This window comes from Plecotus auritus (assembly GCF_963455305.1).
Source record: "Plecotus auritus genome assembly, chromosome: 8".
Lineage (NCBI taxonomy): Eukaryota > Metazoa > Chordata > Mammalia > Chiroptera > Vespertilionidae > Plecotus > Plecotus auritus.
The window spans coordinates 86864489-86877993 of NC_137782.1; the positions used below are offsets into that span (position 1 = coordinate 86864489).

A 13505-nucleotide genomic window follows, 5' to 3' on the forward strand; every position below is an offset into this window, starting at 1 on the left:
CAGAGGTGCTCACAGTGATCATTGTTCCTGCATGGGGGCGCGGGATGCAGAGACGGCTGACTGGCAGCCATTGCTGTTTGCTCTGTGCTGGTGATTCCCTGAGACCTCGCCCCACCCAATTTACAAGCCCACCCAAGCTGTTCACAGCAGCTTTTGCATATGAATGGCCTGGCCTTTCGCAGCCTAACCTAACAAACTGCAGCTGGGTCAGAGAGCTCAAAAGCTTCCAAAAGAAGACCCAAGGCTCTTGGTGGCAGTAGCTACCTTGCTTCACAGCTGGGCCTCATCTGGGCACTTCCAAACCCCAAAGAGGAGAAATCTGCAGATCTCCATGTAGCGCCTGCTGGATGGCCTCAGGCAGTGGCTGACTTTGCACCTCCTTGGAGATCCAAGAGCCAGTGTACCCAGTGGTCAATGTGAGACCATTCCAGATTACAACTCTTCATATCCATAAGTGACACAAGCAAGGAGCAGACTCAGTGAGCACCAAAGCCCCACTGAAGCAAGTCCTGCCCCATAAGGAGGTACTGAGGTTAAGCACAGCAGTTCTTCCATTGTAGACACTGCTGGTCCTCATAGCCAATTGGCCTGGAGGTCAATTCCACCCAGTGATACCAACAGCAATCAAGGCTTAATTACAACAAGACTGTGCACCCAGCCCACAAAGGGGTGCACCAAGAGTGTCCACCTCAGGTGATTGGGGAGGCTGAGCACTGGGCCCTATAGGACACCTAGCACACAAAGCCACTCTATCAACACAGGGAAGCAGCCAAAATGTGGAGACAAAGAAACATGTCACAAATGAAAGAAATGGAGGAAAGCAAATTACTGATATAGAGTTCAAAACCACAGCTATAAGGTTACTCAAGAATCTTCTAGAAAACTCTGAGGAACTTAGTGAGACCTTCAAGGATCTTAGTGAGAATGCCAAAAAAATGGAAAAGGATCAGTCAGAAATTAAGCATACACTGATTGAAATAAAGAATAATATAGAGAAATTCAACAGTAGACTAGAGGATCCCAAGAATCAAGTCAAGATTTGAAATATGAGGAAGCAAAAAACACCCAACTGGAAGAGCAAAAAGAAAAAAGAACCCAAAAATATGAAGATCGTGTAAGGAACCTCTTGGACAGCTTGAAACGTACCAACATCCGAATTATGGGGGTGCCAGAAGAAGAGAGAGAGCAAGATATTGAAAACATATTTGAAGAAATAATGACAGAAAACTTCCACTACCTGGTGAAAGAAATAGACTTACAAGTCCAGGAAGCGCATAGAACCTCAAACAAGAGGATTCCAAAGAGGACCACACCAAGACACATCATAATTAAAATGCCAAGGGCAAAAAACAAAGAGAGAATATTAAGGGCAGCAAGAGAAAAACAGTTACCTACAAGGGCGAACCCATACTACTGTCAGCTGATTTCTCAACAGAAATTGCAGGCCAGAAGGGAGTGGCAAGAAATATTCAAAGTGATGAATAGAAAGAACCTACAACCAAGATTACTCTACCCAGCAAAGCTTTCATTTAGAATTGAAGGGCAGATAAAGTGCTTCACAGACAAGAAAAAGCTAAAGGAGTTCATCACCACCAAACCAGGATTATATGAAATGCTAAAAGGTATTCTCTAAGAAGAAGAAGAAAAAGGTAAAGATAAAAATTATGAACAACAAAGTGACAACAAATACATATCTATCAACAAGTGAATCTAAAAATCAAGTGAATAAAAAATCTGATGAACAGAATAAACTGGTGAATATAATAGAATCAGGGGCATAGAAAGGGAGTGGACTGACAGTTCTAGTGCGGGGAAAGGGGGTGTGAGGGGTGTGGGAAGAAATTGGACAAAAATCTTATACCTATGGACGAGGACAGTGGCGGAGGGTAAGGGCATGGGGTGGGGTGGGAACTGGGTTGAGGGAAGCTATGGGGGGGAAAAAGAAGAACATCTGTAATAATCTGAACAATAAAGATTTATTTTTAAAAAAAATGCAAAATAGCCGAAACCGGTTTGGCTCAGTGGATAGAGCGTCAGCCTGCGGACTGAAGGGTCCCGGGTTCGATTCCGGTCAAGGGCATGTACCTTGGTTGCGGGCACATCCCCAGTGGGAGATGTGCAGGAGGCAGCTGATCGATGTTTCTCTCTCTCATCGATGTTTCTAGCTCTCTATCCCTCTCCCTTCCTCTCTGTAAAATATCAATAAAATATATTTTAAAAAAAAATGCAAAATAACTTATTTTGAAGTTTTTGATAAGGGATTGTGCCCTATGTTTTGTGTGATATGGAAATATATACTAATTTTAAGGTGACTTCTTGTGTTGCAGTTTAATGACTAGTATAAATTTGTTATAAATTAAGAAACAGATATTAGGGGTGATTTTTGCCCACCAGCCAATATTTGGTAAAATGTTGGTTGTCACAGCTTGGGGTGTGGAGAGCTGGTGTGATTGGCATCTAGTGGGTAGGGATGTATGTAATCATCCTGCAATATACAAGAAATATTTCTACCACAAAGATTTATCTGATCCAAGATAAATAGTCAGTGATTCCAGGGTTGAGGAAACATGGCGTAAGGTAAAGAAAAAAAATGAGAATTGTTTCATGATGATAGCAGTAATGATAATTATTTAGAAATTATTACCATTGACAAAAATGGTCAGCTTTTCTAAAAAGTCAACTTTAAATCTTAAATATTTATTTAGAATCTATTTTCTTCATTCCATAAAAGAATTTGAAAGTAGTAAATACTAGTTTAAGCTTGTATCTTTAATAAGCACATGTGAGAAAAATGACTTGGTGATTCCTAAAATGTTTAAAAATCCCTCTCTCTACCTCTATCTTGATTTGTAAACTACTGAGACTTGCAGACCTTTTAGAGTGATGTAATCCTGGATGCATTCAAACTCATATGGTCAAGAGGTTTTCATTGAGAAAGACCTTTGACTTAAAGTGAGAGTCAGAATTGAAGCTTTTGAAGATAAATATGTACTAAGCCGAATATATAAAGATTTTAATCACATGTGATTAGTTTATAAAACTGGGAGTCTTAATTGGCATCAGGGAATCAGAAGCTCATTAATTTGTATGTAAAATATTTGCATTTGGGATGGAATATACATTTTTCTAATCAAAGGATTCGTGCTTTCATGAAAGTAAAGGAATCTGACTCATTCATGTAGAGGGAAGGCCCTACCTTTCTCTATGCTTTTCTTAGAAAATCAGGAAATAAGAAACGGTTCTATTTTATCTACAAATCCATCTATCTCATCACGGACATGGATTTATGTTACTTGCTCATGGATACTTTGTTTTTAGGTTGAAGATGAACCAAATAAAATTTGTGAAGCTGACCGAGTAGCCATTAAAGCCAACATAGTTCACTTGATGCTTAGCAGCCCGGAGCAAATTCAGAAGCAGGTAATGTAAGGCCCTGTTTTTTTTAGGTAGGCTTGTTTGTAGAGCTTTTGTCTAATTAATCTTTTCCCTCCTCTTCTCAGTTAAGTGATGCCATTAGCATAATTGGTAGAGAAGATTTCCCTCAGAAATGGCCCGACTTGTTGACAGAAATGGTGAATCGCTTTCAGAGTGGCGATTTTCACGTTATTAATGGAGTCCTTCGTACAGCACATTCTTTATTTAAAAGGTATTGACATAAAAACTCATGCATTTAAAATACTTTTTTTTTTCATATGTTTTTGCTTGTGTAAGCAGTTCATATTTCTGTCACTATTGTCATTCCTTTGAATATAATAATTCTGGAATAAGAGCATAAGCCTCTCAATTCACTAGTATGTTTCTTCTTAGGTAGGATGTTTATTTCATACTAGAAATTCGTGCAGTTGGCAGGGGGGGGGGTGTCCCTCAGCCCAGCCTGCACCCTCTCCAATCTGGGACCCCTCAGGAGATGTCGGACAGGGATTGGGCCTAAACCGGCAATCGTACATCCCTCTCACAATCCAAGACTGCTGGCTCACAACTGCTCACCTGCCTGCCAGCCTGATTACCCACTAACTGCTCCCCTGCCGGCCCAATTGCTCCCAACTGCCCTCCCCTGCAGGCCTGATTGCCCACAACTACCCTCCCTTGCCAGCCATCTTGTGGCAGCCATCTTTGACCACATGGGGGTGGCCATCTTGTGCGATGGTGTGAGGGTCAATTTGCATATCACCTCTTTATTATATAGGATTGCCCTATCTGTAAAATACCTAGTCTCCTTAAACTGTGCTAGATTCCTTTAAAAAGAAAGAATTTCAGAAAATTAGATTTTTCTCTAATCTATTCCTAAGGAACCAAAGTCAGTAAGCAAAAACTTGTAAGTTGCCTATTTCATCTTAATTTTCTAGATACCGCCATGAATTTAAGTCAAACGAGTTATGGACTGAAATTAAACTTGTTCTGGATGCCTTTGCTTTGCCTTTGACTAATCTATTTAAGGTATGGAATAATATAATTACTTAATATTTATTGCTTAAATATTTAATCTCAGTCTAGTGCTAAGCTTATTTCATGAAGGCTTACAATACACTAACACTATGTTCCTAAATTCCTTTCCAAGGCCACCATTGAACTCTGTAGTACCCATGCAAATGATGCCTCTGCCCTGAGAATTCTTTTTTCTTCCCTGATATTGATCTCAAAACTGTTCTACAGTTTAAATTTTCAGGTAAGTTTTCTTTTATTTCTGTTTTTGATTCTTATTCTTTGTTGAAAAAATATGCAACTTTCCATTTGATGAAGACCTCTTTGCCAGCATAGATTTTTCTGAAAGTAAAGAAATTAGTTTTTTTACTCCCTCCATTCTTTGTCTACAAATAGTCATTTTTATGGAGAACCATCCTCTACTTTAGTGGTGGGGAATGTCCAGCCCACATGCCATATAAGGCCCGAGGAATCATCTGGTCTGGCCTTCCCAAGGCATTAGAGGCTAGTTAATTAAATGTTTGACCAAATATAGCAGCCTAGTTTAAGTTGATAATTTTGTATGGCCCGCAAATGATGTTAGGAATATTCAAAAGGCTGTTGGCAGAAAAAAGGTTCCCCACTCCTTCTCTACTCTTTTATTGAAGACTGAGATCACATTCTCAGGCCTTCCTCTTGTTCATTTAAGTGGGTCTTAGCACTGGGGAGCCATGTTTTGTTTATAGATCTATGGCTGCCTTATACAAAAAGGCTCTTATTGGAAATATCTGGGGGAGACAAGGCGAAGAACCAGTATTTAGAAGGTATAAGAAGCAGTGTTATTTCAGAGGAAACACAGCCACAATTTTATAGTAGAAAATACCCAGTCACTCTGTTGCTACTGAGATAGTGGCCTCCAGACATTCTTTCTGTTCTTGATTCATTTCTTTAAGATTCAGGGCTCCAGGAACCAAAAGGGGATCTTAATGGTACAGTTTACTATACTGAGAAAGGCTAGAGGAAGGATCTGGCCTTTTCATTGATCCTAGCCAGGGCCAAGGACAGGGACTTAATCCTTACAGGATGACTCACAGTGGTAGGGAAAGCATTCCACCAAAGGATTGGTAGAGTAGGAGTTGAACAGCTCAAAATGCCATAACCACATCAGTGATCAGCTAGATAGCAGTTTGAGAAAGTTAATTAAAGGATGCCACTGTTTTTGCTTATACCTTTTGTCTTTTTTTTTTTTTCTTGCGCCTACCTCACTTATATCTTTTTTTGAATTCTGCTTCCTGGAAGTCAGGTAGAATAAGATTCTTATTAGGCATAGTCAGAGACACCAAAGGCATAATTTACCCTTGGGGAATTTATCAACCTCATTAAGAAGGCAGTACTGTTACATAGGAAACCATTAACCTGCATAAGACAGTAAGTCTGAATTGGTGGTCATCTTACACTAAATGCAATAGTTCAGAAAGGAAAAGGGATATATTGGTAAGCACTGAGTTTAATAAGGAAAGGCTTCATTCATACAGTCTTAGCTGGACCTGGAAGGAATAAGTTGATTTAAATTAAATTGGGGCAGGAAACCAAGACAGCATTATTTGTGGTTGAAAGTGTGTATAAACAGAGACAGAAGTCAGAATGGTTTATTCAGTTGCCAGATCTAATTAGAACAGAGAATTATTGTCAAAATAGATAATGGTTGGCTTAGGCTAAGAAGTGTAGACTTGGAGTCTGTAGGCATGTGGAAAACATTTGGTGTGTGTGCAGGGGGAACATAAGTACATAGCATGCTTATTATTTTTAAAATATGTTTTTATTGATTTTTTTAGAGAGAGAGGTAGAGAGATAGAAACATCGATCAGCTGCCACCCTGACATATGCCTAGACTGGGAATTGAGTCAGTGACTTTTTAGTGCATGGAATAACGCTTAATTCACTGAGCCACACTGGCCGGGCAGTATGCTACTTATTTTAATTAAAAGTCTCAAGTCTGCATTTATTCTTTAGGATCTTCCTGAATTTTTTGAAGATAATATGGAAACTTGGATGAACAATTTTCATACTCTCTTGACATTAGATAATAAACTTCTACAAACTGATGTAAGTATTGTTTAAAATATTTCCCAAGTAGCCTTTTGTTAAAATTAAGAATTATTTGAAATATAATCATATATATCAATTATATCTCATTTTGTTTTAATTTAAGACATTATTTGAGTACCCTCTGAGAAGCTTGGAGAGTAGACTTCAGAAAATGAAATAAAGTTATTTGAGAACATTTGGCATTCTAGTTCCTTAAAAATTATTTGCTCTTGCATTGTTAATAGCTAGAATTCCAAGAATGCAAATAATTTAATTATGTGGGATGTTTCATATTTGGTTATGTGTAGTGTACAGAATCAATTACTCTTATTGTGGGCCTGGCTTAGGTCACCATGTATAAATTAGACCAGTGGTCGGCAAACTCATTAGCCAACAGAGCCAAATATCAACAGTACAACGATTGAAATTTCTTTTGAGAGCCAAATTTTTAAAATTTAAACTTCTTCTAACGCCACTTCTTCAGAATAGACTCGCCCAGGCCATGGTATTTTGTGGAAGAGCCACACTCAAGGGGCCAAAGAGCCATATGTGGCTCGCGAGCCGCAGTTTGCTGACCACTGCATTAGACTATTTTATTACATTGAAATAAGGCCTTAGAGTATTCACAGTGTGAACATTTATGAAATAGAAAATTATTTGTCACTGAAGATATTAAGAAAACATAAAACTTAGACCTCTGTAATAATATTCTCTTTTTAAAAGTCAGCATAGGAAATAGGGGACATGAAGAAAGTGTGTAATGTATAAGTTTCCAATCTGGGCTCTGTAATACGTGCTTTTCAGTGCATAGCATTTATTCTGTTACTTATTTGCTTCTTTACTAATGTATTTATGATCTCCCCCTTTCCCAAGAAACAACAAAAGCATAAAAAAGCAAAATTTTAAAATACTTCACCAAATGAAAGAAAAATTGGAATTAGTAATTCAAGTCAGTTTTTGAGAGTGGGCTGCAGAGGGAGAGTCATTACTATGAGTTTACAGCAAATTTTGTCTAAGGTTCATAATAATAAAAGGGCAAGAGGCATCACGACCAAACAACCGGTCACCATGAGGGGAACCCCCCTTCCCCACCCTCCCGCCTGGATTGGGTGCGTGGCTGGCCTTCCAACCGCCGGTGGCCCCTAGATCTCTGCCATGATTGGGGGCATGGCTGGCCTTCCAACCGGACCCTAACAGGAGGGAGGAGGGAGCCCCATTCCTCGCAGAATGTCCCGTTGGTCAGCTTGCTGTCAGAGGCCTGCCAGCCAGGTATCCCACTCACCTGCACCCCAGACCCATTGAAAAGGCCAAACTTCTCATTATTGATGAATGCACCATGGTATCCAGTCATGCTATAAACGCCATAGACAAATTACTAAGAGAAATTAAGAATTTGAATGTTGCATTTGGTGGGAAAGTTCTCCTTCTCAGAGGGGATTTTCTACTGTCTCAGTGTTGTGCCACATGCTATGCGATCAGCCATAATACAAATGAGTTTAAAGTACTGTAATGTTTGGGGATGTTTCAGAAAGTTGTCTCTTAAAATAAATATGAGATCAGAGGATTCTGCATACAGTGAATGGATAGTAAAACTTGGAGATGGCAAACTTGATAGCAGTTTTCATTTAGGAATGGATATTATTGAAATGCCCTGTGAAATTATTTGTAACGGATCTGTTATTAAAGCTACCTTTGGAAATACTATATCTATAGATAATATTAAAAATATATCTATCCCTAACTGGTTTGGCTCAGTGGATAGAGCATCAGCCTGCGGACTGAAGGGTCCCAGATTCGATTCCGGTCAAGGGCATGTACCTTTATTGCGGGCACATCCCCAGTAGGGGGTGTGCAGGAGGCAGCCGATTGATGTTTCTAACTTTCCGTCTCCCTTCCTCTCTGTAAAAAAATCAATTAAATATATTTAAAATATATATATATATATAAACGTGCGATTCTTTGTCCAAAAAATGAGCACATTCAAAAATTAAATGAAGAAATTTGGATATACTCGATGGAGATTTTCACACATATTTGAGTGATGATTCCATTGATTCAAAAGATGATGCTGAAAAGGAAAATTTTCCCATCGAATTTCTTAATAGTATTACTCCTTTGGGAATGCCATGAAATAAATTGAAATTGAAAGTGGGTGCAATCATCATGCTACGGAGAAATATTAATAGTAAATGGTGTCTTTGTAATGGTACTAGATTTATTATCAAAAGATTGTGACCTAACATAATTGAAGCTGAAATATTAACAGGATCTGCAGAAGGAGAGGTGGTTCTGATTCCAAGAATTGATTTGTCCACATCTGACATTGGCCTTCCATTTAAATTAATTCAAAGACAGTTTCCTGTAATGCCAGCATTTGCGATGACTATTAATAAATCACAAGGACAAATTCTAGACAGAGTAGGACTATTCCTACCTGAACCTGTTTTTGCACATGGTCAGTTATATGTTGCTTTCTCTCGAGTTTGAAGAGCTTGTGACGTTAAAATTGTAAATACTTCATCACAAGGGAAATTAGTCAAGCACTCTGAAAGTGTTTTCACTGTTAATGTGGTGTACAGGGAGATATTAGAATAAGTTTAATCAATTTATCAGTCATTGTATCAGTGTTGTTTTTACATCATGTTTTTGTGGGGTTTTTTGTTTTTTAAATAAATCTTTATCGTTCAGATTATTACATATGTTCCTCTTTTTTTTCCCCCATAGCTCCCCTCCACCTGATTCCCCACCCCACCCCACCCCATGCCCTTACCCCCCCGCCACTGTCTTCATCCATAGGTGTAAGATTTTTGTCCAATCTCTTCCCGCACCCCTCACACCCCCTTCCCCCTGGGAATTGTCAGTCCACTCCCTTTCTATGTCCCTGATTCTATTACATTCACCAGTCCATTCTGTTCTTCAGATTTTTTATTCACTTGATTTTTAGATTCACTTGTTGGTAGGTATGTATTTGGTGTCATTTTGTTGTTCATAATTTTTATCTTTACCTTTTTCTTCTTCTTCCTCTTCTTAAAGAATACCCTTCAGCATTTCATGTAATCCTGGTTTGGTGGTTATGAACTCCTTTAGCTTTTTCTTGTCTGTGAAGCTCTTTATCTGACCTTTAACTCTGAATGATAGCTTTGCTGGGTAGAGTAATCTTGGTTGTAGGTTCTTGCTGTTCATCACTTTGAATATTTCTTGCCACTCCCTTCTGGCCTGCATAGTTTCTGCCGAGAAATCAACTGACAGTCATATGGGTGCTCCCTTGTAGGTAACTAACCATTTTTCTCTTGCTGCTTTCAAGATTCTCTCTTTGTCTTTTGCCCTTGGCATTTTAATTATGATGTGTCTTGGTGTGGTCCTCTTTGGAATCCTCTTGTACGGGGTTCTGTGCGCTTCCTGAACTTGTAAGTCTATTTCTTTCACCAGGTAGGGAAAGTTTTCTGTCATTATTTCTTCTAATAGGTTTTCAATATTTTGCTCTCTGTCTTCTTCTGGCACCCCAAAAATTCAGATGTTGGTACGCTTAAAGTTGTCCCAGAGGCTCCTTATACTATCTTCATATTTTTGGATTCATTTTTCTTTTTGTTTTTCTGGTTGGGTGTTTTTGTTTTCTCTTATTTCAGATCTTTGGTTTGATTCTTGGAGTACGTTGATCTACAGTTGAGTTCCTGTATATTCTTTATTTTAGACAGTGTATGCTTAATTTCTGACTGGTCCTTTTCCATTTTTTTGGCATTCTCATTAAGGTCCTTGAAGGTCTCACTAAGCTCCTCGGAGGTCTCATCAAGTTTCTCGGCGGTTTTTAGAAGATTCTTGAGTAACCTTATAAATGTGGTTCTGAACTCTATGTCATCCAGTAGTTTGCTTTCCTCCATTTCTTTTATTCTTGACATGTTTCTTTGTCTCTGCATTTTGCTGCTTCCCTGTGTTGATGGAGTGGCTTTGTGTGGTAGGTGACCTATAGGGGCCAGTAGCTCAGCCTCCCCAATCACCTGAGGTGGACGCTCTTGGTACACCCCTTTGTGGGCTGAGTGCAAAGTCTTGGTGTAGTTAAGCCTTGATTGCTGTTGGTACACTGGGAGGAATTGACCTCCAGGCCAATGGGCTGTGAGGATCCGCTGTGTCTATAATGGAAGAACTGCTATGCTGGAGACACGCTTATGGTGCAGGACTTGTTTCAGTGGGGCTTTGGTGCTCACTGAGTCTGCCTCTTGAATGTGTCACTTATGGATGTGAGGAGTTGAAATCTGGTGTCTCACACTGACCACTAGGTACACTGGCTTCTGGATCTCCAATGGGGTGCAGGTCAGCTACTGTCTGAGGCCACCCAGCAGGAGCTACAGTGAGAACTACAGTTTTCTCCTCTTTGCTTGGGGTTTGGAGGTTTTGGAGCTGTCTGACCCAGGCTGCAGGTTTGCTAGGTTAAGCTGCCGATAGGGCAGGCCATTCATATGCTAAAGCCGCTGCTTGGAGCTTGGGTGGGTTTGTAGATTGTGCGGGGCGGGGTTTCAGGGCATCACTAGGCTAGGGCGTGGCAAACAGTGATGGCTGCCAGTTAGCCGGCTCTGTGTCTCCGACCGCATCCCCGCATCCCGCGCCCCAGCACAGTAAACAATTATTCCTGCACGCAGCCCTGCAAGCAAGCCACCCTCACTTTCCAACCCCACGGCAGACAGTCCAGCTTCGCCCTGTAGGTGTTTCGGTCCCCCGTGTCTCCCCAGAAACTGGAGTTTGGAGTAATCGGGAGCTTGTCTCCCTTCGGGTTGAAAAAAGCAGCACTCCCAGTTGCCCGTCGCCAGCCTGATTGGCGTGCGTCTCCGTACCTCAGCTTTTCAGCGCTTGTGCACCTCTTAATGCTGTTTTCTCTTTCCTTCTAGTTGTAGAACTTCCACTCAGCCAGCTTTCCCGTAGTTCTGGGTGATAGACGTTTTGTCTTTTAGTTGTAGTTTTGAAATTGTTTTGCAAGGCAGCAGTTTAGGTGTTTACCTATGCCGCCATCTTGGATCCTCCATGTTTTTGTTTTTATATTATGTTTTTGTTGTTTTCATATCATGTTTTTGTTATTTTTATGTCATGTCTTTGTTGTTATATCATGTTGTGATTGTTTATTAATAAATTTATATATTATTTTCATATACATTTTACTAATTTTCTCTCATCTCTAACACTTCTATTATAGAGAAAAGGCAAAAAGCAATATTAAAATATTTCCTCTAATTAATTCCCTTTTAATGTGCACACATTTCGTGCACAGGGTCACTAGTTATTAAATAAAAAGCAATAAAAAAGGGTTTGGTTCCCATAAAGTAATTCTGTCAGTCCACTAGGAAAAGACCCTTTCTCATAGATTGTTACAGAGAGCTGTGTGCCATGTACTACCTTGTCATCTTTGTAGCAGCCCCTGTTTTTATGCCTTAAGAAATGAGCTGTTTGCGCCAAAACCGGTTTGGCTCAGTGGATAGAGCATCAGCCTGCGGACTGAAGGGTCCCGGGTTTGATTCCGGTCAAGGGCATGTAACTTGGTTGCGGGCACATCCCCAGTGGGAGGTGTGCAGGAGGCAGCTGGTCGATGTTTCTGACTATCACTCTTCCTTCCTCTCTGTAAAAAATCAATAAAATATATTAAAAAAAAAAAAAAAGAAATGAGCTGTTTGGCACATAGTATAGCTCAGGGGTGGGCAAACTTTTTGACTCGAGGGCCACAATGGGTTCTTAAACTGGACCGGAGGGCCAGAACAAAAGCATGGATGGAGTGTTTGTGTGAACTAATATAAATTCAAAGTAAAGGAGCGGAGGGAAGAGCAAGAGAACCGGATAGAACAGCCGGATCCGGCCCGCGGGCCGTAGTTTGCCCAAGGCTGGTATAGCTCAAAAGATTTTTGTGATTTGCTGTTATAGTTGAGAGTATTATATAAACCACTGTTATTGTTTAGATTGGGATTGGCAGGCTTTTCCTGTAAAGGCCCAGATCGTACATATTTTTATCTTCGTGGGCTATACAGTCTCTGTTCCAACAACTCACCTCTGCAGTTGTAGTTGAACACAGCCAAAGGCAATACTAGAAATTGTATAAATGAGGAAAAGGAATGAGCATGACTGTTTTTCAATAAAACTTAGCTTATAAAAATAGGCAGCAGACCTACAGGCTCTGCTTGAATTTTCTGACCCTTGGTTTAGATTGTTGTTTTATATTTTACTAGAGGCCTGGTGCACAAAATTTGTGCACAGGGGTGTGTGTCCCTCAGCCCAGCCTGTACCCTCTCCAATCTGGGATCCCTCTCACAATCCAGGACTTGCTGGTTCCCAACTGCTCACCTGCCTGCCTTCCTGATTGCCCCTAACTGCTTCTGCCTGCCAGCCTGATCACCCCCTAACCACTCCCCTGACAGCCTGATTGATGCCTAACTGCTCCCCTGCCAGCCTCTTTGCCCCTAACTGCCCTCCCCTGCAGGCCTGGTCACCCGTAACTGCCCTCCAATGCAGGCCTGGTCACCCCTAACTGCCCTCCCCTGCAGGCCTGGTCACCCATAACTTCCCTCCCCTGCAGGCCTGGTCCCCCCCAACTGCCCTTCCCTGCAGGCCCGTCACCCCCAACTGCCCTCCTCTGCTGGCCTGGTCACCCCTAACTGCCCTCCCCTGCAGGCTTGATCGCCCCCAACTGCCCTCTCTTGCAGGCCTGGCCCCTCCCAACTGCCCTCCCCTGCTGGCCATCTTGTGTGGCTGCCATCTTGTGTTCACATGGGGGCAGCCATTTGTGTGTTGTAGTGATGGTCAATTTGCATATTACTCTTTTATTAGATAGATAACCAAAATATTATTTGAGAATCCTATAGCATTACCTTTTTGGGGGTTGGACACATTGTAACATTTGAAATGAGAACCTTTTGGGAGACAGTAAGACAATACAATAACCATGTTATAAAGGAAAGTGTGATGTAATCTTTATCATTCAGGTTTCTGTAGGAATATGTTATTTTCAGTTTGGTATGTAAATATTTTATAATTTAGCAACC

General features: G+C 40.7%; 1 protein-coding gene across 4 annotated transcripts in view; it reads left to right on the top strand.

Annotated features, from left to right (window-relative positions):
• Positions 1-13505, top strand: part of CSE1L (chromosome segregation 1 like) — a 61906-nt gene that overhangs the window by 23333 nt on the left and 25068 nt on the right. For all 4 annotated transcript variants that reach the window (XM_080682882.1, XM_080682881.1, XM_080682884.1 and 1 more), the window contains 5 exons: positions 3319-3420; positions 3501-3646; positions 4347-4437; positions 4559-4666; positions 6415-6507. In XM_080682882.1, coding sequence (XP_080539008.1) covers positions 3319-3420; positions 3501-3646; positions 4347-4437; positions 4559-4666; positions 6415-6507 — 540 coding nt within the window. The remainder of the gene's footprint in view (positions 1-3318; positions 3421-3500; positions 3647-4346; positions 4438-4558; positions 4667-6414; positions 6508-13505) is intronic.